The 22,133-nt window shown below is 48.1% G+C and overlaps 1 protein-coding gene across 7 annotated transcripts in view; it reads left to right on the top strand.

Moving 5' to 3' along the window:
• The first annotated feature begins 6,979 nt into the window (after positions 1-6,979).
• CCDC138 (coiled-coil domain containing 138) overlaps positions 6,980-22,133 on the top strand; it is a 71,238-nt gene continuing 56,084 nt past the window's right edge. Inside the window, exons 1-5 of one of the 7 annotated variants that reach the window (XM_085898567.1) lie at positions 7,023-7,140; positions 7,294-7,340; positions 13,705-13,762; positions 14,458-14,599; positions 18,221-18,328. In XM_085898567.1, coding sequence (XP_085754693.1) covers positions 14,464-14,599; positions 18,221-18,328 — 244 coding nt within the window. In that variant the 5' untranslated portion in view covers positions 7,023-7,140; positions 7,294-7,340; positions 13,705-13,762; positions 14,458-14,463. Of the gene's footprint in view, positions 7,141-7,293; positions 7,341-13,704; positions 13,763-14,457; positions 14,600-18,220; positions 18,391-22,133 lie in introns of those variants that run through there. The other 6 variants (XM_085898566.1, XM_085898562.1, XM_085898565.1 and 3 more) reach the window with 6 other exon arrangements.

Genomic DNA, 22,133 nt, shown 5'->3' with positions numbered 1-22,133 from the left:
ATATGTCCTCTAACTCCATGGACCACTGGAAGCGTTCTCCACTTTTCAGGAGCTTCCGGAATGGCTGCATTCGTTCGGCCATACTAAAGGCGCATGCCACCTGGTTGACAAGCCCGAACCACGATCTGACGTCGGTGATGTTACGCGGTTGTGGGAAATCGTGGATTGCTTCCAGGTAGCGGCTGCACGGTCGCACGTCGGTCATGGTGATGGTGAAGCCCGCGAAGTCCACCATGGGTGCGCTGAAGACAAACTTCTCCGGGTTGAGGATGATTCCATTCCGGCCGCATATATCCAGCCATTGGACCGCCTGGAAGTAGCTCCCCTCAATCGTGTCTGACCATAGTAGCATGTCATCTACGCACTTGGTCTTATTACCAATGTCCGCGACGATCTCATCGTATCGTCGTGAGTAACCGTCCCCCGATGCCATATACCCTTGTGGGGCAGATAGGTACCGGTAGCGCCCCCATGGAGTGATGAAGGTCGTCTTGTGGCGGTCGTCCTCGTGTAGGCGGACGCTATGGTAACCGTTCCATGCGTCGAATACTGTCTTGCGCTTCCCGTTAGGTACGCGTCTCGCCTGGTGGAACGGGGATTGGGTGTGGTGGGTCTCGCGGAACGCATGCTTGTTCAAGGCCTGAAAGTCGATGGTGCGTCGCGGCTTGCCATTCTTTTTCGCGCAAATTACCATGCGGTGACACCATGTCACCGGCGTGCCGACGGGTACTTCCTCCAACACGCCGAGCCGAACGTCCTGGTCGAGGCCTGCTTTTACCTCATCTTGCCAATGTATGGCCACGGAGATGGGAGTGTGATGGGCAACCGGTGTCGCGTTCTCACTGAGCATAAGACGTAGTGGCGGGCCGGTCATTCTCGGTAGTGGCTGGTGTGGGCACGTGTTGAATGTGCTCTGAGCATACATCCTGAGTAAATGTGACTGTAGTGCCTCTCTGTTGGCCTCGGTCGCTGGCATGGGGAGTGCGGTCGGCTTGGTCGGCGGCTCCGCGCATCGCGGGCAGTCGCACAATTCCAAGGTTGTCAGATTCACCTCTCCGAGTGTCGGGAATCTGTCCGAGATCATTCCCAGGTCCATGCAGGCCGCGCGGGAGAGGAATATGCGGTCTGAAGAGTCCGTCACGTACGCGATTTGGCGCGTCTCCAATCTCCGAGCGTCGTCACTGTTACCGGCGAATCTGACTACCACGGCTCCGAGGATACGAATTCCTTTGTTGTTTGCGGCCTTCATGGTCATGGATACAGGTATGAGGTCCTCAGTACTCAGGCCCATTTGTTGGACGACTTTAATGCCGATCAGGCAGCTCTGGCACCCCGTGTCTGCCATAGCGGGTAGGGTTATCGCGCGGGTGTGTTTCAGGAGGTTAAAACCCAGCGCTTTGTAATCCTCGCGCTTGTTGGTGAGAGTGAGGTTGACGTATGGCTGTGGGTCGGATATGCGTTTCATCCACTTATCGCACATATCATCGTACAGGTGGTGAGCGAGGGGAAGCGCGCGCATTTCGTCCTCTGTGCTGGCCATGGTGACCGTGCATAGCTCGACGAAGGCTGCCGTCTGCTCGTCGTACATCCCGTCGGTCTCCTTAGATGGGGGTCTTGCCGATCGGCCGCCCAGGCAAGCCTTGTCGAGGTGATTCTGGCGGTCACACTTCCGGCACTTTTTACCGTATCCGGGGCACTCGGCGCGTCTGGCGCGCCATTGAGGCGTTTTGCCGTGGCCCACCTCGCCGCAGTAGATGCATACTCCTTCGGGCTTGGCCTTCCGTTTTTCCGGCCTGGCTCCTACTCTGGCGCGGATGTCCTGTTGCCTTCCCCGCCGATACGAACTACTGATCGCGCCCGTGCTCTGAGTGTCAAGCAGGCGCGATGCCGAGCGTTTTCCAGACTCTTTGGCCTCGGTATACTCTGGCATGTCCTGGTTCTTCTCACCGAGTAGGTCAAGTTGTATTGCTTGGTCCGCGATGCCACGGGCAACCACGTTGCGCAATATCTCTTCCGTGAAGTCGTTGACCTGATCGCACCCCGCCTTGGTGCACTTCATTTCATACTTGCATGTGTCCGCCTGCCCCTTGATGCGGGCGTGGAACGACCGGACGGGCTCCTCGTGTCCCTGCCGCATGTTAGACAGGGCCACTCGAGCTACCATCGTGTTCTCCGTCCGGACGGCGAGCGCCTTCATGGCGGCGAGGACATCTTCTTCATTGCTGCCCACGAGGCTCCTACCCGCCGTGCGAGTGAGGTCCTTTCTCAGCTCCTCCTCACAGCACTCCAGTAGCTGCGTGACTATGTCGGGTCCGCCAAGCTTAGTACCTGTTTTGTATTCGCCCCAGCGGGTTATGAAGTACGACCAGGCCTCGCCCGTTCCGGCCAGCGCTATGGAGGGACGCTTGAGTTTCTCCATCTTGGCATTCGAGCTCGCCGCCCTGGGCGCGGCGACGTGCACAGCGGCATGTATACTCAGCATGGCCGCCACCACTGCCGCCTCTGCGTGTGTAGCCATATAGTCACAACCCTCGATCGGGCACTCTGCTTCCACCGGCGCCATAGGAACAGTTATTCTGGAGTAAACGTTCTATTTTCGGTGATGCACACGTGTGTACAGTGTCCTGGGGGCGAAGATTGGGTACAGAACCCGAGAAATCCAAACTCACTGTCGACGTTCTCGTGGTCCGTTTTCACCCAGTCGTGTCCTCCTCAGCACCGACGATCTTTACTCGACTGCATCAAGTTGTTTGATTATAAATAAGAACAGAGTTCAATTTGTTCGACCACTTTATTAGCGTGGAACGACGATAATAAAACAAGTATTGAACAGGTTGAAACGCCCAAAACATCCCTGGCTCCGGCTCAGGCTGCGCATGCTCACTGGCACAGGGGACCGTCGATATGTAGAAGTACCGTAAAGTACAATGTTCTCTAATAATCGCAAATCAATTCATTGAAATAAATAACAAAGGAATAATAAAAATCAAATATAACTGGGGGAAGTGATATTGAGAGTTCAAACAACCAGTCGTTTAATGCAGCCATCGCAAGAGTGGACGAGTTTCAGTGCCCATGATGCAGTGCGTGGGCGCCATATTGGTTGGCCATATTGAGGAAGTGAATAAACATGGCGGCGCGCACGGCATTATGGGATAGCTCTGGAAACACGACACTGCCAAATAATTTTTTTTTCACCCGTCGGTCAAATCGTAAATCTGATTAATAACCGAAAAAAAAATCAAAATTGCAAAGCCCTAAATTAGTCGATAATTGGAAACCGAGAAGAATCTAGTGGATGACACGCCATTGGTTCTGTGGTGTAGCGGGCCTGCGGGGGCAGAGCATGATGTGGAGGAGTGGTCGGCGTGTTCACGTGCGTGCAAGGGATATAGGAGTGCGCGCCGCCTGAGACGTTGTAGTGGTTGCTGTAGTCGCTGTGGCTTGTAGAGTGCATTGAGTACGTAATAAAGGGGAGTTACGGGCAACGTACGCTCACGCTCCCGCTCGTGCAACAAAGCCGGGTTGGACTCTTTCCCCCGCTCGTGTCTGCCTTCGAAGCACCACTATCACGACACCACAGTTTGGCGACGAGGCTGTTCGGATCGGCGTGTGCAGGGTGGTTGGGTTCGGATCAGCAGCGAGTAACTCAGCGCACCCCGCGCGGTTCGAGGTTCCGGAGGAGCGCATCGCGAAGAGCGTATCGCAGGTTCGCACACTGCGCGCACAGGCTCCGGAGCCAGGAGGTTCGCCAGCACGGCCAGCTCAGGCATGACAGGAAGTCGGGGCACGGCGCACGGACACGTGCCCGCCTTCGTCGGAGTCGACTTCGGTCACGTCGAGTGGACAACGGCCGCGCTCGGAGTTCGTTTAATCGAGGCACGACAAATCTCGGGAATGGTTTCTGCGAGGTCATGGCTAAAGAACGAGGACACGCAGTTCAGCTCGGACGCGGCGTCGGACGTCGCGCAAGCTCTGAGGAATGTCCGGGGTCTCGATGGTCGGTGCGCAGCAGATGATCCGAAGGTCAGCGCGGTGTTCCAGGCGCGCACGACCGCGCGCACGGTCTTCGGCGCGGGTCGTGGCCGAGCGTTGCAATGCAGTCAATCGGACGGCGGTCTGAGCACTCGGGGACGTCTACGGTGTGTGTGCCGAGAGTCATCGGCCATCATAACGGTCATGGATGGCGGTGTACGAAGCGACCCTTGCGTCCCGGGTCAAGACCTACTGCCGGTACGGTGTTCGGTACATGGCGTACACTTTAACGCCCCGGGTCGAGTCTTGCAGCCTGGTTACAGAGATCCCAGCGACCCGGAACGGGAGATACTGCCGATGTTGAACCTGCCCTCAATTGGTCCGGAGGTGACAAGACCAATGGCAGGGGAGGTTGAGGTGACCGGGGCACTGATGCTGCCCGTGTTAAACCTGCCTTCAATTGGTCCGGAGGTGACAAGATCAATGGCAGGGGAGGTTGAGGTGACCGGGGCACTGATGCTGCCCATGTTGAGCCTGCTTTCAGTTGGTCCGACGGTGGCAGGACCAATGCCAATGGAGGTCGAAGTGATCGGGGCACTGATCGGGTGTCGAGTTGAGTCCGCTCGTGCTACCCTCGCATCGCACGCGTATGCCGATGAAGCGCTGCCGGCGGTTGGCGGGGCACATGTCTTGGTTGCCCAGCGGGGTCAGCGGGGTGCGCTCCCGCGGTTCGTGGTGCGAGGGGAGGGGCTCGCAGTTCCTGTTTCGGAGTTCGTACCTCCAAGTGCACCTGTGCCTCCCTCGGGGCACGTACCTCCGTGTGGGCCCGGGCCTCCCTCGAGACGCGAGGGTGAGGTTCCGGCGACAGGGGCCGCGACGATGCAACGTGAGCTGCCGTTCGTTGCTTCCTGCAACGTTGATGTGCGGTACGGGAGCCGTGCCAGCTCTCGCGCTTTGGCTGCGCTCATGATGCAATGCGCGCCTGTGTCGGTCAGGCGATTTCAACGGGGAGTTGCAGCGAGCCCGTCGCGTTCAAGAAGTTTGCGGATCGCGACTGTCGACGACAAGCAGGTCATCGCAACGTCGCGACGACAGCCGGGAGACGGACACGTGATGTGGTTCATGGGTTGCTGTTCATTGCGTATTTGATTTTCATTGCTCAAGTGATGCAGTTTAACGTTGTTGAAATAAATGCCGACAGTTCATATGTGAGAATATGTTTGGCTGGGATCAATCGATGGGATTTTCGTGATAACGGATGTGATGTAAAGGCTTTGGGAGCAATTATGGCAAATGAAGAGGTTTTATTGGCCTCCCGCTGCCACGGGCCACGGGTTGTTGCTTTGTCGTGTGCGGGGGTTTTATCGGAAAAACGTGCTGTACAGAAAAAGGAGTTTGCAATTGCACAGATGATGTTCTTATTGATTTATGACGAGCCTGGGTTTGATGTGTGGTTTGTATGGAATTGCTACCGTCTGATTGCCGTGTGGGTCTCAGAGATCGACTCGGAGCCGGGGCTGGTTCGCTGTTCAGCGTTACCCCCACCTCTGATTTCGGCAAGGTCAGACGTGCCTGGCGCCTGGGGCGCAACTCTCTGTTCTCGCCCGAGGCCGTTTGGACGTACGTTGGAATCTCAACTGATTGTAGTGCGTGGGTTGTTATGGGGTATTTGTTGCGTCCAGCCGACGGCGCTGTTCAGCGTCCCCACCCAAGGTCAGTCGGGTTTGGCAGTGGCGCCACAGTTTCCAGACAGCGGCCTTCCGGCCTCGGAATGTTTATCTGCTTCAAGTCTGGCTGGGGGAGATGTGCCGCCTTGTCGGCCGGAGGCGTTTGATGGTGCCGGGGGAGGTTTGCTCGGGAGGTCGCCACGACTTCGCCGGAGGGCGTGTAAGCATGAGCCGCCTGGGGGCGCTTTTGCTGCGTAGTGATGCTGTGCTTCTCGCCTTGCTGCTTGATATCTGTAACGCGGTCAGGGTTTTTGTGGGTTCATTGGGCAACTCAGTCTTCGGGACCTGGCCGTTGCAGCTCCACTCGCTCGCATCGACACGTTATATGGTGTGATGTGCCTATGCTTTTTCTTTTTGAGGCGATTATCGTTTTTGGTACCTTATCTGCTTTTATATCGTGGTATCCTATGCTGCTTCTGGTTATTATGATGATAGTCATTTAATAATCACAGTTTTAGGAGGGAGGAGTGTGGTGTAGCGGGCCTGCGGGGGCAGGGCATGATGTGGAGGAGTGGTCGGCGTGATCACGTGCATGCAAGGGATATAGGAGTGCGCGCCGCCTGAGGCGTTGTAGTGGTTGCTGTAGTCACTGTGGCTTGTAGAGTACATTGAGTACGTAATAAAGGGGAGTTACGGGCAACGTACGCTCACGCTCCCGCTCGTGCAACAAAGCCGGGTTGGACTGTTTCCCCCGCTCGTGTCTGCCTTCGAAGCACCACTACCACGACACCACAGGTTCTTGTGAATGTTTTATTTCAGTTTATTCAGATAGAATACACCCACTACCGATGCAGTCAGCGGACAGATCCGTGAGCTTTGCTGAAAGCGACGATCAATATTCAAAATATCAATTAAATATGAAGAAAAAGGATATCAAAAAAAAAATAAACGAAGAGGAAAAGGTAAATCGGAGAAAGAAGAGGAAGAAAAATATTACTCTACAAAACAAAATCAAAAGGGCGGGGTGAAGAAAAATAAGAATATCAGGCAAAAAGTGAGGAGGAAGAAAAAGAAGAAGAAGAAGATGAATAACTCTTAGAAGAAGAAGAAGATGAATAACCTTTAGAAGAAGAAGAAGATGAATAACCTTTAGAAGAAGAAGAAGAAGAATAACCATTAAAGAAGAAGAAGATGAATAACCATTAGAAGAAGAAGAAGATGAATAACCATTAGAAGAAGAAGAAGAAGAAGAAGAAGAAGATGAATAACCATAAGAAGAAGAAGAAGAAGAAGATGAATAACCATAAGAAGAAGAAGAAGAAGAAGAAGAAGAAGAAGAAGAAGATGAATAACCATTAGAAGAAGATGAAGAAGAAGAAGAAGCTTTTGAGGTCTGAAGGATCAGTGGCGGGGGATACGAACATGGTTTGAATCTGTTTGCGGTTTTTATTCGCATGATTCGAAAAATGTCCGACTTTGGCTGCTTCACCTCATTATCGTGAGAAGTAGTTTGTGTTTAAGCTCGTCAGTCGACCTTTTTTGTTGTTTGCAGTTGGTGCAGTAGTCGGGCCTACTGGACCTCGATAAGATATCGACGTGCAGATTACAAACCGTACGTTGTGTGTTTCTTGTTTGCTTTGTATTCATCCAGAAAAGTTGGAGGGAAAATCTCTGATGGTGCAGTCATCACAATGTCTCGTAAGTTTTTTTTTTTTTTTTGTTTTTTTGTTTTTTTTACCAATGGCACATTTACAGTGAATGACAGGTGACGGTGTTGCCCTTCATCATGTCAGACTAATTCCTTATACAGTCGTCGGTCTGTTGCCAGAGGAGCAAAGGAAAACGATGACCGTCACCCTGGTGTGTAATTGTCGACCTTTCGGAGGAGCTGTCGACCAACGCCTGTCCTTGGTGGTGTTAAAGATCTCACGGTGTCCTTCACGAAGAGAAGGCGAATTATCGCCGGCATCCCGAGCAAATTACACAATTCTGGCTCTACCTTGCAGGAGGCACTGCATCAGCTGCACAACAACGTTTCCAGCAATGATGTAAATCCAGGGTTGTGTTCCATTAGCACGTTGCTGACTATCTCTTTGCAAGACAGTCCAATTCCGTTTTAACCACTTTGCAAGGTGCTCGCCAAGCCGCTCGTCAAGCGGAACGAGCTATTGAGAGGTGCTTCGTTCCGGTGGCAAAACGAACTGCTGTCATCGCATTCAAAACGACAACAACCAGTGGAATGTTCAGAGGCATATCACTGTAATATGTATACCGTATACTCATAATATTATTGAAACATTCATTTCATACTTTGATTTTTACTCTACTTTTAATCCTATGTCTTTAAGATCTACAAACGTGCAAACGCCCACACCCTGTAAAATGCCCTGTGGTCGATAGGTCCATGTATATGCTGAGTCCGGGGTTCCTTCTGATTTCCCATTTTTTTAGTCCCATCCCGGTTTCACTGGAAGGGACGATAGGTTTGCTCTCTGTCCGTCCATCCATCCCACCTGCGGTTTTTCAGACTTTTCCCGATACCCTTCAACATATTCAACTGAAACTGGTACAGTACGTCGCTTTGTTATGATAAGTTACAGAACAAGTTTGGGTTCCAGGGCATTTTGTCAATTTTTAAGTTAAACCCTTTTTAGACTTAGAAAATATCACATACGAGCAAATACCACCCATCACTTCGCTGATGGGTATTCTAAAGGGGGGGAAGGTGGAGGGGTGTGGGAGTGAGGAGGGAAGAAGAGTGAGGAGGGATGGAGGAAGGGAAGGCAAACATGTAGTGGAGCGTTGATTACAATTCATACTGTCTCATCAAAATGATTCTGTATAGAATAACAGTGAAGATGGAAACAAAATAATGTCTGAAATCCATTTTCTACCGGTCATACAATAAATACCACCCAGAGAGACAAACACGGCCTGTACAGGTCTGGAGATTAACACCATCCAGAGAGAGAAAGACAGACAGATAGGGGCAGGGAGAGAGATGGAGGGAGGGAGGGTGATGCACTGTATTAGGACGGGTAAGACTGAAGATTCGAGAGAGGTTATATATATATATATTCGAGAGCTAACCAGAAAGTTGTCCGTGAAGTGAAAACGTCCTGAAATGCATGTGTGCGTGTCACATCCGTCGCCAGAACCCAACTTTTCCGTGCACCTTCTGGTGAACAGCCTTGAACACCAGTCGACGGCTGGAGGGCACCGAGATCGTCTGTCGCGGGTTTAGACCCTGGTGTTGTTGGTGACCGAACCGTGCCTCACTTGTTGGCGGCACTGCTCACACCCACACGCGCACCACCCACTCACTTGCCCAAGCACTGGGAAGGACTAATTGTCTCGGCGCTGGTCAGACACCCACACGTGCACCACACACTCGCTTGCCCAAGCACTGGGAAGGACGAATTGTCTCGTTGGCGCTGGTCAGACACCCACACGCGCACCACACGCTCACTTGCCGAAGCACAGGGAGGGATGAATTGTCTCGTTGACGCTGGTCAGACACCTGCTTCTTGCTCGCTTCTCAAGCTTACTTCTCGTTCTCTTCTCCCTCCCTGGTTTTCTTTTCGCCCCGCTTTCTTTCGCTTTCCTCTCCTGCTTTTCTCCTCTTTCACTTTTTCTCCTCCCAGAACGTACCTCCTGTTCGTTTTTATATCTCCGCGGGTGCAGTCCGCCCCAAGCTCACCCCGCCCCACTTGTGCACGATTACCATGACGACCCGTGCGCTCAAAAAAGGTCGGAGCTCTCAATATTGTTGCTGAGGAAGAATGTGGGTGGGCTTCAGAGCTCGTGAAAGAAATGTGTATAAACATGTCTGTCGTAAAGAAAAACGCTTCCCATAAGAGAGGGGATCTATCTTTTACCCTTCTCAACGCATCACATTTAAGATACCATTAGACATGGGGGTGGGGCTAATCTGAACATGCATTTAAGGAAATAACTGTCTGAGGACCTGGATGTGTGGATGCATTCATCAGACTGGATTCTGAAATTCATAACAATATATATATATATATATATATATATATATATATATATATATATATATATATATATATATATATATATATATATATATATATATATATATATATATTGTTGTGGATCTCCACCCATTCGGCGTGCGAGCGACCGCTTTTAGCTAATTGCGGCCGCGTGCCCACCGGACGGGCAATCCAAGTCACAGCTTTCGGATCAACGCCGAAATCCAGCTACGGGTGTGCTTTTAAGCACACCACAACCTTGTCAATACTCTACCCACGCTACAGGGTCCGATCGCCGAATGGTCGATTTACCTAATTATTCGCGCGGGCAGACTACCGAGAGATTGTACCTCAACGGGACCTGCTTGGAAACGAGCCGCTTAAGCAGCTCGCTCCGTTTGCGATTTGCCGAGCGGTGTATTAATTATCGCCAAGCCCCGTTGGACCCGATTACTTTATCAGCTATTAAAAGCCAGCTAATATTCTGAACTCAATTACGACAGCTCAATGGAGGAAGGGACACAACGAGCAGGTGAATATTCAACAAAAGGGGACATTTATTTAGAAACGTATGCAGTCAATGAAGCATTGCAGATACACAACCATGTATGCAATGCAATGAATGCAACGAATGGGGGTAGGGACAAGACACGAGCAAACCAAAGACCTGCAGCCGTATCTATTTATTATGTACACAATCACTAAACCACAATTCTACTTCGCGGACACGGTGCCACAACTTTCATACAAAGAAAACCCCAGGAAAGGAAAGGGCAGAACAGGACCCGTAGGCCTTTAATGTTCGTGGAGCTTTGGAGACCGAAGGAGCTCCGTGAGACCGGGCTGGTTACCTGCCACCCTCGTGGTTACTCGCTGGGCGACCCTCGATGGTTCGTCACCACCCGACTGGACTCCACCAGCTCCTGACTCCACTCTCAACTCCACCGGCCCCTCCGTCGCCCAAGGAGAGAGACTCTCTCACTCACTCGCTAACCGCCAGCTGCCAACTCCCTCCTCACTGCTTTCTCCAACTCCAGACTCGACTGCTGGCGACTCCTCTCCTCCTGCTGGTCGGCGTCTCCTCTCCCCACCTCAACTCAATTGCTGGTCGGCGTCTCAACGCGCCCTTTTTATCGCCACGGAGCTTCACTGCGACCTCGACTGCGTTCCCGGCTTCCCCTCTCTGCAGCTCCCCGACAGACTCCGAACCCCGACAGACTTACTCTCCTCCAGACCCGTCTTGACTGCTGCTGCCACACTCCGCCGCCGCCACACCTCTCCAACTCGCCCGAGCCCAAAAACTGACTGAATTCGCCCCGCGCTCGGCGCTTTATAGTACGGCAGGAGAACCCATATGCAAATTTCCAGATCAGGATGAGCTCGGGGGCGGAGCCACGCTCACCCATTGGATGGAGGAAAAGTGGGCGTGAACCTCCCCTGATCCTCGAATTTGCATATATCGATTCTACTCCGACGCGCTTGGAGGCGGGGCCAAATCGCCCCGCGCTTGCTGATAGGACGGATCGGAAGTGGGCGTGTATCATTCCTGATCCGACTTCTCCTCGGAAAGGCCGTTTTTTGCACCCGCGGCTCGGCGCGCATCCCGCACGAGGCCAGGACAGCCTGATGCTCGGCGTTCATAAGTGGTGCGGGAATGGCCGCAGAAGGAGAGGCAAAGGTGGTGGAGGGTCTAAAGTGGCGGTCCCTGGCCACGGTAACACTTGGAATGGCGGTGATGCGATGGTTGCGGGATGGTGTGCTGTGAAGGTAAAGGTCGTGGCTGTTGGCGTTGTTGTTGTTGTGAAGCGGCGTTGCGGTTGGTGGTTGTTGTGTGATGGCGGTTGAGACGTGGTTGGCTCAAAATAAAGATAGAACAGAAAAACGGCTATCTTAAAGGGTCGCAGCCCGAATGAATCACATTTATTCCCTCTAAGCAACGGGTTTGGGGCTAACTACACATGTACTTGCAGAGATATCTCACCTACGGGACCTGAATGGTGGTTTGCGAATTTCCTCAACCACAACAATACTTTACCCGCAGCATCCCTCCAATTAGGATATGCACGAAAATTGGCGAAAATTGAAGGCCCCCTAGCGACCAGGTGAGTGCATCAATACGAATGAAACTTTGCAGGTTCATGGTACTCAATGAGTACTACAACTTTGCCTCAGGACATCTCCAATCGCAATACCAACGTAATCCTTGTACCTTGCCAGTTTGGGAAATAGAACCCCTGGTTACAGACTGGTTTTGTCAGATGCCGAGCATTTTCTGCCAGTCTGTAACCATTTTTGGTGTTATATGCCAATCGAACAGATCGTTCCTCGACGCGACACGAATTAATCCATAGCGGCAACTTCAGACAAATTAACCAGATTTATTGGGGAACATCGGGGATCACAACACAAGCAAAATTCACGACAAAGCTTTTATTAACAATCCTCAACCCGTTCTTGACTAGGGAACCAGGGACTACAGGTTTCGAGGGGATCGCTACTGAAATATGCCTTAGACAACATGCAGACAAAGACAGACAGACAAACAGCATGCATGCAAGACAAGACAGAGTACTTGGTGATGTCTCATGGATGAGAGGACAGTGTCAAAAGCATGAATGTCGCTCACAACAGGTGAATGTCCATAGATTCGAACTCCCGCTCGAACGTGCCACGTGGCGAAATGGAGGCGTCGTACTCTTGCTCCCTCAAGGCACCGCGTGCGCACGCTCTCCTAAGCGCGTTCCGGCCCCGCGCAATGTCGACAGCACAAGTCCGCCAGAACAACGATGGGCCTCAGCCAAGCTCTCTCTCTAGGTCCAGCACACAAATCCAGGCCTGGCCTGTGCATCAGACAAGGCCCAAATTGAGGTGCCGAGCTCCCCAGGTGGATCGACGTGTCCAGTCATGAGGTGAGTAAGGACGGAGGCTCCACGGCCAGACGCAGGCCGAACCTGTTGATCACCTCCCCACAAGAGTCGATCGTCGACTCCACGTGCAGGCAGCCTCTCAAAGCCGACTGCCGTTTTTGTACCGGCAGATTCCACACTGCCCCAAAAAGGTCGACTCGACGTACAGGCAGCCTCTCTTACGTTCGCTCGCTCCGAAACACGAGCAGCCTCTCAACAGCCCGCAGCCTTCCAAACTGCCAAACTGGACCTGAACCTGAGGTCTCGTTTTCTCTCTCGTTCCACGAGCATGCTTCTCTCGGTGAAAAACCGACCAAAAGCTCCGCCCCTTCACGTCACTTCCTCCCCTTAGCTCCACCTCCTCCCCTTGGCCACACCCTCCCAGGCGACTGGGCGGAGGCTATCGTCCGTAGAGGGCAGGAAGGAAAGGGGGCTCTTGTTCCACCACCACCGCTCAGACAACAAAACAGCCTTTTACACCTCCCGACACACATATAACGTCCTTTTTACCACACAGCCTAGCTAAACAGGCATTTAATGGGAGATCTGAGCTAATCATATATTTGGTATTCCAATAAGGGCCATTTCCATAAGAATATCTATCAAAGTGGACAATAATTCCTCACTATGACTATTCAGCAACAAGACACTCACCCAAAATGTCATCTACAGGGAGGTCCTTTAGAAAACTTAGGAAAGGTAACCATAGTGCATCAAATCCCTAATGACACCCTTCCCAGCTTCCCATAACATCAACTATTATGCCTCATCCACCTTTTGCCACTCACTCAACTCCGTGCGGAGCATGGGTATATGCTAACATACATACATATATATATATATATATATATATATATATATATATATATATATATATATATATATATATATATATATATATATATATATATATATACTAGTTGTGTGTGTGTGGGGTAGATGGAAAAGTTTCATAGGAAATATCGGATTGTATATAGTTGCTTGGTCCATGGACGTGGAAGGGAGATCTCGATGTAAATTAAGTAGGGAAACTGAGCTTAAGTGTTACATGTCACCACACGGAGTGTAGTGCTGTGTTAATTAGGTCGGGTTTAAGGATAATTTCTCCCAGTATGTGATTGCCCCCTGTGATCTTCTCCTATGGTTTTGCATTTCAAGACCGGCAATAAAAAGAGATCACGGCCGTAAAACAACAACGGAGCTGCTCTCCAAGCAGGTAAGAAACCCTGCCTCCAGGGGTGACGACTAGCAAACCATGCCCCTGGTGTGGATGATTGATTGATGGGTGTGACATGAGTGTGGATGAGAGTGAGGTTAGGCAGAGTGTCTCGCGTTGGGGGACGAGAAGGCAGGGAGTTAGGTTTGAAGCGGGACACGGAGAAGGTGCGGGACAGAGGGGAGTGAGGAGTTGGCGGTTGGAAGAGAAGGGCATTACGGCTGGCTTTCCCTCGACACAGTGAAGAAGGCTGCACAATGCTTGCGTTCGTGCTGAGGCGAATTTGCTCACGTGATGGAGCAAGACACTGGTCATTGACTGTTGGCTGGATCGTGTGGGAACAGCCTCGAATCCTCGTGTTGTGCCATCGGGAAAAGGGACGGTGCCATCTTGCAGAGCAACGGCGTCTGTGAGGGCAATCGGTGAAAGAAGTTGCACGGCAATTTCTGAGCCCTGGTGTTGAGTATTGCTGCCCGAATTTCCTCCTGTACGTTTGCCCACCCAGGGAGCAACTGGGCACCATTTTGGACACATTTGGAAATGGAATGGAATGGAAGACAATGGAAAACAGGCAGCTGTTTGCAAACAGGGATGGTTGCTAAAAGGGTTAACATTTTTTTTATTTTAAAGCCATTAACTTGTTGAATATAGACATCGAATAAAATTGGACAGAATTGAGTATGTGATCTTTGCAGGTTATCATGGGAGGAACAAATTGCCTGAGCAAGAATTGGAAACCCGAGCGCCTCATGAACAGCAATTGGACAGCAATGATCGTCGTTCGTTCAAGAAGACCCTCACTGAACTTTATGCACTGCTTTCTGTTGGAAAGAGTCGGTAAGATGTTCTGACGACCTTCAAGCTGGGTTTCAAGTTTTCTATTAAATTATCTGGAACTAATTTTGCAATTGAAGTTTATAAAACCTTTGGTAATATGAAAGTCAATGTTTCGGTAAGAATAATTATGTCACAAGAAGTAAAATTACTGTTCAGTTGGTTGTAATTGCTGCTTACATTGTACTCATGCAGTTTTTAAATGTGTTAAGGAACTGAACCTCAAGAATAACTTTATGTACAACTTGCAGATGCCCATGGTAAAAAAACACCATCAAAAAGGATGCCTTTTATTCTTGTGCTGGTTGACAGAGTTGAAAAATGTGAGGTTATATATTTCTTAACAGGAATTTTTTTTTCGGGAGTGATCAAGGCAGCTATTAACTTGTTGAATTTTTTTTTCAACAAGTTAATTGCTGCCCGTTGACACTCCACCGCCTGGGTTCAATTTTTCTTTTTGTCTGTTTGAATATTTTTTTTATAATTTTCCAATCGGTTTGGATAAATTTTAAGCTAATTTTGCTTGGTTTTTTTTTCTCTCCGAGGAGTGTTTTAGGGTGGGACAGACAGCATTAGCATATTAAAAAATAAACTTTTAATCAATCATTGAAATTATTATCATCAGAGATCAATTGTAATCTCCTTCAGAGGAACCAGAATTCTTTGTCAAATATTTCCAGATTAATTGGGTTCTTTAACCCCTCTGGTTCCAGTAAAAGTACCCAACAAATGTATTCTTACCCTTTTAAAGTATCACTGAAGTGAAGGCGACCTGAAAATGTCAGTGTGTCTCCACTTGTAATCTACATGTTTCAAGTCGGCAGAGTCAAACCGAGATTATAAATTCCCACAATGAATGTATGGTAATTACTGAACAATGAGAAATGATCAAAAATTTTGGTTTTGGAGAAAATAAATCTAGCATCTAGAACAAATCTAGCAAACCAAAACCTCTTATTTTTTTTTTTTGACTTCAAATGATACAGCTCAATCAACTCTATACTAAAGCAAGACTTTAACTATTACTTTAACGGTCCAATTTTACTCACCTTGTGAGGTCAGCAAGTAAATGTTTTGACCCAATTTTTTCACAAAGTGGCAGGCAAGGAAATCACCTGAACTTGGCAAGAATTCGTAATTTGTTCAGCGTCTCGGTGATAACTCACCTACTCTTCGGAAAAACACCGTGGGAAAAACACGTCAATCAATGATCAATGCTGGCAGATGGGCTCTCGAGCTTAACGTCCTTCCGATGGGCAGTGTACACAAGGATGGCAGTTTATAGCGTGGTTGAAATTCATACTCAGGATAGACAGCTCAGAGGGAAGTACACATACCTCTAAGCCAGTGATTCTCAACCCTTCCTCTGTCATTTACCTCCTCGGCTTGATGTATTTTGCCATTTACCCCCTTACTCCCATGCAAAAAAAAGCATAGCCGGCATAGAGGCACAGACAAAAAGAAGATGGAACAACTTTATTATTAAGGTTTTGCACAAAATAAACTTTGATAAAGGAAAAAAGAAACCATACAGTCCACTTATATCAAACAAAAATACTAGCAGCATTATCAGTTGGAACTCTGCTGATTCATTGAGTCAACCAGTTTATTTATTTGAGGAGCTGTTGATGACAACGCTACCCTCATGTCGTCATCGGTTTTCAGGCGGTTCCTTGCCTTTGTCTTCATTACTACTAAAGGAGAGAAAACTGATTCACATAGATATGTGGTGACAAAGGGAACAAGCACTTTGAAGGTTCGCTGAGTAAGAAGTGGGAATGAATCTGTGAGCTTCATCCAGAAATCAACACCAACTCTATCAAATTCTTCCTTAAGACTAGCAGAGGACTGAATATCAATCGGCTCCTCTTTTGCTGGGTTGTCATCTCTCATTTCTGACAGATCAGTGGTAAAAGGTCTTAATATCCATCTTTCTGTCGGTATCATGTCTTCTGGAAAGTGGCCAGTGAAGTGATGCTTCAAGATGTTCAAATGTGCTGTGATGTCTTCATTTTTTTCAGGTAACGCACCAGTTCTTCTCTAATGGCCTCATCCAAGTTTGGAAAATTTGCAAATTCTTTTTGATTAACTCTTTGTGCCCATAAATCCTGCTTTGTCTGCAATGCTTTCATCTTTTCACCTGATTCAACGATGGTTACTGATTTTTCCCTGGAGTTTGTTGACTTGGTTAAGATGGGTAAATATATCTGAGAGGTACCCTGAAGAGGCGATGAACTTTGAATCAGAAAACTTTCCTACAGCTTTGAATCCCGGTCACGAAGAAAAATCTCTACCTCAGTACGGAGCTCAAACACTCGGTTCCTTGGCACACGTGAACTCGTATCCATCTACATGGCCTTCATGCACAACTTTATGGAATACTGCTTTCCCCTATGGGCTGGTCCCTTAGCCTTACAACTTCTTCAGCTTGGAACTGTGGAAACCAAGGCCTTCAAGATCATTGGAATCATTGGAAGCTGAGTCTATGGAATGAGAGAACATTTCCATCGCCGACAGGTCAGTGGCCTCTCTGTCTTCTTATTCCACCTCCTTTCTGGTCATGCAACCTCTGCTCTCTCTGTGCTTTGTTCCTGCTATTTCCCCCTCTCCCCCCCCCCCCCAACCAGTATCGGTACCTGAAGGGTGCATGCAATGCACCATCAGCCCCTTTCTAGTGAAACTCCCAAAATCAGGAATCACTGCTCACCGACACTCATTTGTTTCTCTCTTTCCCACCAGTGTAACCAACTTCCACATTCTCTTCGATCTCATTCTTCTCTCCAGGTCTTCAAGATAGCTGTTCACCACCATCTCAAGTCATCCTCCATCCAAAACCTTGATCTTTTCTACCCTCATTTACCCCCTCCCCACCCCCACCCTAAGTTTTTTTGCTTCTGTATCCATCTTGTCCCTTGTGTTTTCCCTTACCCTTATTACCCGTATCCCTCGTTTGCCCATCCCCATCTATTTTCTCTCTCGGCCCTGCTATTGATGGCATTTCCCCCCTTCTCTTCCTTTTGTTATATTGCATCCTGATCCATTCTTTGTTATCAATCTTCCACTAGCCTTGACTTTGTATACAAAAAAACAACTAAAGCACACTAATTTGTTGATTTTGATGTATGGTACCATACTCTTTACAGAGCATTGGTGCTACCGAAGCAGTTTCTTTGCAAGGCTTGTATTCGGTAGTTTGCCATTGCCCCCCCAGCTTTGTCCATGCTGTATCCTTTTTAATTATGAGCGTCAAGTATGGAAGCAGCACATACCATTTTTCTTTTAATCATCTTTTGGAAGGGTGGGGGCATACAGTCCATTTTCTTTGACCAGGATGTATTAATATTCATATTCAAATTTTTTAATAATATAAAACATTGAATGTATTGGATTACATGAAAACAGATAAGTCTTATGGAGATGGATTTTGTGAAACATTGTGCTGAGGCCCCTTCCCCCTAATAACTCACTCCCTGCCTATCATCTAAAACCATGACACAAGCAAAATGAAACAAATGATCACACCCTCAGCACAGACAGCTCTAGCTTTTGATTTATGCAATTATTGGTTGAGCATACGCAGTTTGAAACATAACTGGGTACTTCAGAATTCTCTTTTAACCGCAGCATGGAGGAGCCTCCACTGGAACAGTTGGATGAGAGCGAGAGTAGTAGCAAAAGTGATGGGAACGAAGAGGACCTTGGTGATTATTTTGAGGACCAGAAGACTAAAAGGTGGAGAAGCAAACAGCACACAGTGCATGAGAGGAGTGCCAATAACGTTTGCATTAACAGAGGTATGGAAAATGTTACGAGGAATATCAATTAAAGATATTTGTTTAAAATTATTTTTATTGATGATCAATTTGATAACTGAGCCTTACTCTTATGACCTCAACCACCAGAGGTGAAGGAGGTTATGTTTTCACCCCTCTCTGTCTGTCTCTGTCTGTGTGCAGGATATCTCAAAATATTGTGGATGGATCCAAATGAAATTTGGTGGGCAGGTTGGGTGTGTGACAAGGACGAACTGATTACATTTTGATGAAGATCCGGATCTGGATCCAACTACTAGAATTTTCTTAGTGATTCTTCACCATTGAGAGATAGGGCTAAACTAATATACAGTATGTCACGATATCTCAAAAGGTTTGGACGGATTCGGATGAAACTTGGTGGACAGGTTGGGTATGTGACCACGACAAATTGATTCGATTTTGGTGAAGATCTGGATATGAGAATTATTTAATTTTTAATGTTATTCTTCACCATTGAGAGACGGCCAAAAACGATATGTAGTCATGATATTTCAAAAATGTATTGGGCCCGATGTGTTCTCGTGGATCAGGCATTACGTGGTGGAGGTATGTGCTCCACCGAGTGCCCTTCTAGTTTTTCTGATGTTGAGGGACACACTCTGGCCCCTACACTTTATATTTTAATATAACCACTTTGAAGAATAAGTAGTCAGGTGCAAGTCTTGGACGAAGAACATGGATGCCTGCATTCCAGAGACGTCTCAAGATGGTGTTGACACTTATTCTTCGAGGTCCAGGGAGTGTGTTTGCAGTACTCTGGGCAGTTTGAAACTGATTACATAGATGTATCGGTCCTGAACAGGCGTCATTGTCCTGGGATGTCCACTCCTTGTCATATCCCTTTTTTTTTTTTTTTTTTTTTTTTTTTTTTTTTTTTTTGTATACCTTGGTCGAGGCTCGTATGAGAGCTAACACACAACTCACAGCAAGGAGGCATGAGACAAGAGGGGTGGGAGTGGAAGGGACTAAAACATTGGGGAACAGACACAGGTGAACTGTGGAAGGGAGAGGGATGGGGATGGGACGGGGAACATGGCGAGGAGAAGATGGACATTACAGGGACTTTCAGGAAGGAAAGCAGGAGAATTGAAGGAAGTGGGCTTGGGTGGATTATCGGGGTAGAAAAGATCGAGGATTTGGATGGGGGAAGATAAGAGGTGGTGGTGAACAGCTGTTTTGAAAGCCTGGAGGGAAGAATGGGAAAGAATAGAGTGAGGTAGTTTATTCCAAAGGCGGGCAAAAAGAGGAATGAAAGAGTGAAGATGAGCAGTGATTCGTGATTTTGGTAGTTTTACCAGAAGGGGGTTGTTGGCGGACCTTGAGCGCCCTGTGGAAATGTGGTGGGGACAAATCGCAGAGAGAGCAGGGGGGCAAGGCTGGAGAGGAGTCGGTAGAAGATAGAAAGACCACCGACCAACCTGCGGTGATTGAGTGAGAGGCCCAAAGACTCAGCTTCATTGCGGGAGATGCCAATGATCTTAAAAGCCCTGGTTTCGACAGCGTGAAGTCGAGAAAGGTGGGAGGCAGGAGCACCAGCCCAGAGGGGAGAGCAGTACTCCATCAGGCTACGGACAAAAGCTTTGTAAGTAGTCAGGAGCTCAAGAGGGCCGAGGAAGGACTTTGCACGACGGAGGATTCCCAGTCGGCGACTGGCTTTTGAGGCAAGGTTGGAAATGTGACTTTCCCAGGAAAGGTCATGGCAGATAGTGAGACCCAGAAGCTTGAAAGAAAAGACTTCTTCCAGAGGATTGTTGAGAAAGTGGATGGGGGGGTTTTGTAAACGGTCCTTTCGAAGAGACATAGTGAGAGTGTGAGATTTGTGTGGATTGAAAGACATGTTCCACGTGTTGGACCAGTTTGTGATTTTATCCAGATCTGCAGTGAGCGAAGAAGCTGCTGCTTGCCGGTCTGAGGGATGACAGATGGTACGGCAGAGGGTGGAGTCGTCGGCAAAGAGAAATAGAGGATTTTCCAGAGAGTCCGAGATTTCCAGAGAGTCCCTTGTTGATCCAGTGGGTTGATAATGTCTTCAGAGATCATAAACAGTTCTTCTCCTCATGTTGAAGAGCCTTGCAACATGGCTCATGGAAGACCCTGCTCGAAGGTGTCCAATCAATGATTTGATTCCTCTCATTTTCTTACAGATTGTAATGGGTTGTTAAATAATGTAATCCGTGTGTTTTTAGGATGATCCACACATTGATGTCTTAGAAAGACCGTTTCAAATTGTCTCAGAATGCCTTGAGTCACCTCAAAAAAATCTGTGGGCACAAAAGTTTCACGTGCTGAAGGATTATTGCATGAGGCAATTACGTTACGTGGAAACGTGCGATCAGGTGTTCTGCACATCCCTCATGCCAAAAAGGCACTTGGAATGAATGATAGACCAGTCCTTCAACAATTACATGATCAATTCTACATGTTCACTTTTTTTCTTATGGTGGAGAGTATACGTTTTTGCGTTGTCTGTGCATCCATCCTTCCATTATTGTTTTTTTTTTTTTGTTACCAAGTTAACTCGTGAACCACCACAGGTCATTGATACCTGTGTTGGTTCAATTGCTTTAAAACAAATTTGGTCATCGGAAGTATTCCCTAGCATTAAACGAACCAGCCTATAAACTTGGTGTTGGTTTAGTGGTCAGGGTGGTGGCTTGGGATCCTAGGGTCCTGAGTTCAAGTCTTGCTTTACTGCTGAATTAACACCAGGGGGTTGATTCAGCCTGTCATCCTTCCAAGGTCGGCAAAATGAATACCAGTGTAGCAGCCAAAAGGCTGCAGACAAAGGGAAGGGGTATTGAAGAATTGATTAAAAATCTGGTATTGGTGTGGCGCAGGCATGACGGGCTGAATGGCCTCCTCCTGTGCCTTAATTCCTTGTAAATTCCTTGTCAATTCATTGAACCCTGCAGCCCTGCCGATGAGTGAATGAAAAAAAACAGTCTACTCTTGTTTTTTTTTTTCTTCTTTTTTTCTCCTGCCATTACAGTTTTATGCTGTTGATTTAAAAGTGTTAAAGTGATAAAATGAAGGTATTTAAACCAATATCTTCTCTCTCCCTCTATTGAGTGCAGCCATAGGCTGCTGGTTGCATCATTGGTTGGGACGTGGCTATGCCGCTGATGCAGTGTCCCCCTTACCAGTACACTGGTGTTCATTTTGCCAACCTCGGAAGGATGACAGGCTGAGTCAACCTCCTGGTGTATTTTAATTCAGTGGCCAACGGGGCTTGAACTCAGGACCCGAGGATCCCAAGCCGCCACCCTAACCACTAAGCCAACACCAGGCTTACAATATCTTCTCGATGTTTAAACAGCTCCTGCTCTCTTTGAACTTATTATAAACTGTAAATGTTTCTGGCAAATTTAAAAACAAACAAACTAGTGATTGAATGAATTGGATAAGCGAAACATTCAATCATTTTAGGGGTTATGTTGTTGTGTGGGCAACATGAGAAACAATGTATAGCCAATCGAGCAAACATGGTGGTAGCTGCAAAAAAAAAAATCAGGAAAATCTACTGATTCTAATTGGTGCATTTAATCAGATATAATAAGGATGCAAAGTGGAAATAAAAGAAACCTCATGATCCAATCGAAAAATTCTGAGTCACTGCAAGTAAAAGTTTGATAGGATATTGATAAACACAGTTATGTTGCCCACAACTGCCTGTGTCTTTTATTTTCTTCAAATGTGACTCTGCTGTCGGGAATGCTTCATGC

Source organism: Eptatretus burgeri, chromosome 10 (genome assembly GCF_056783735.1).
Source record: "Eptatretus burgeri isolate ZD-2024b chromosome 10, Ebu_testis_v1, whole genome shotgun sequence".
Lineage (NCBI taxonomy): Eukaryota > Metazoa > Chordata > Myxini > Myxiniformes > Myxinidae > Eptatretus > Eptatretus burgeri.
Note: the sequence above shows the minus strand (reverse complement) of the source record. Positions and strands in the feature narration are given on the sequence as shown.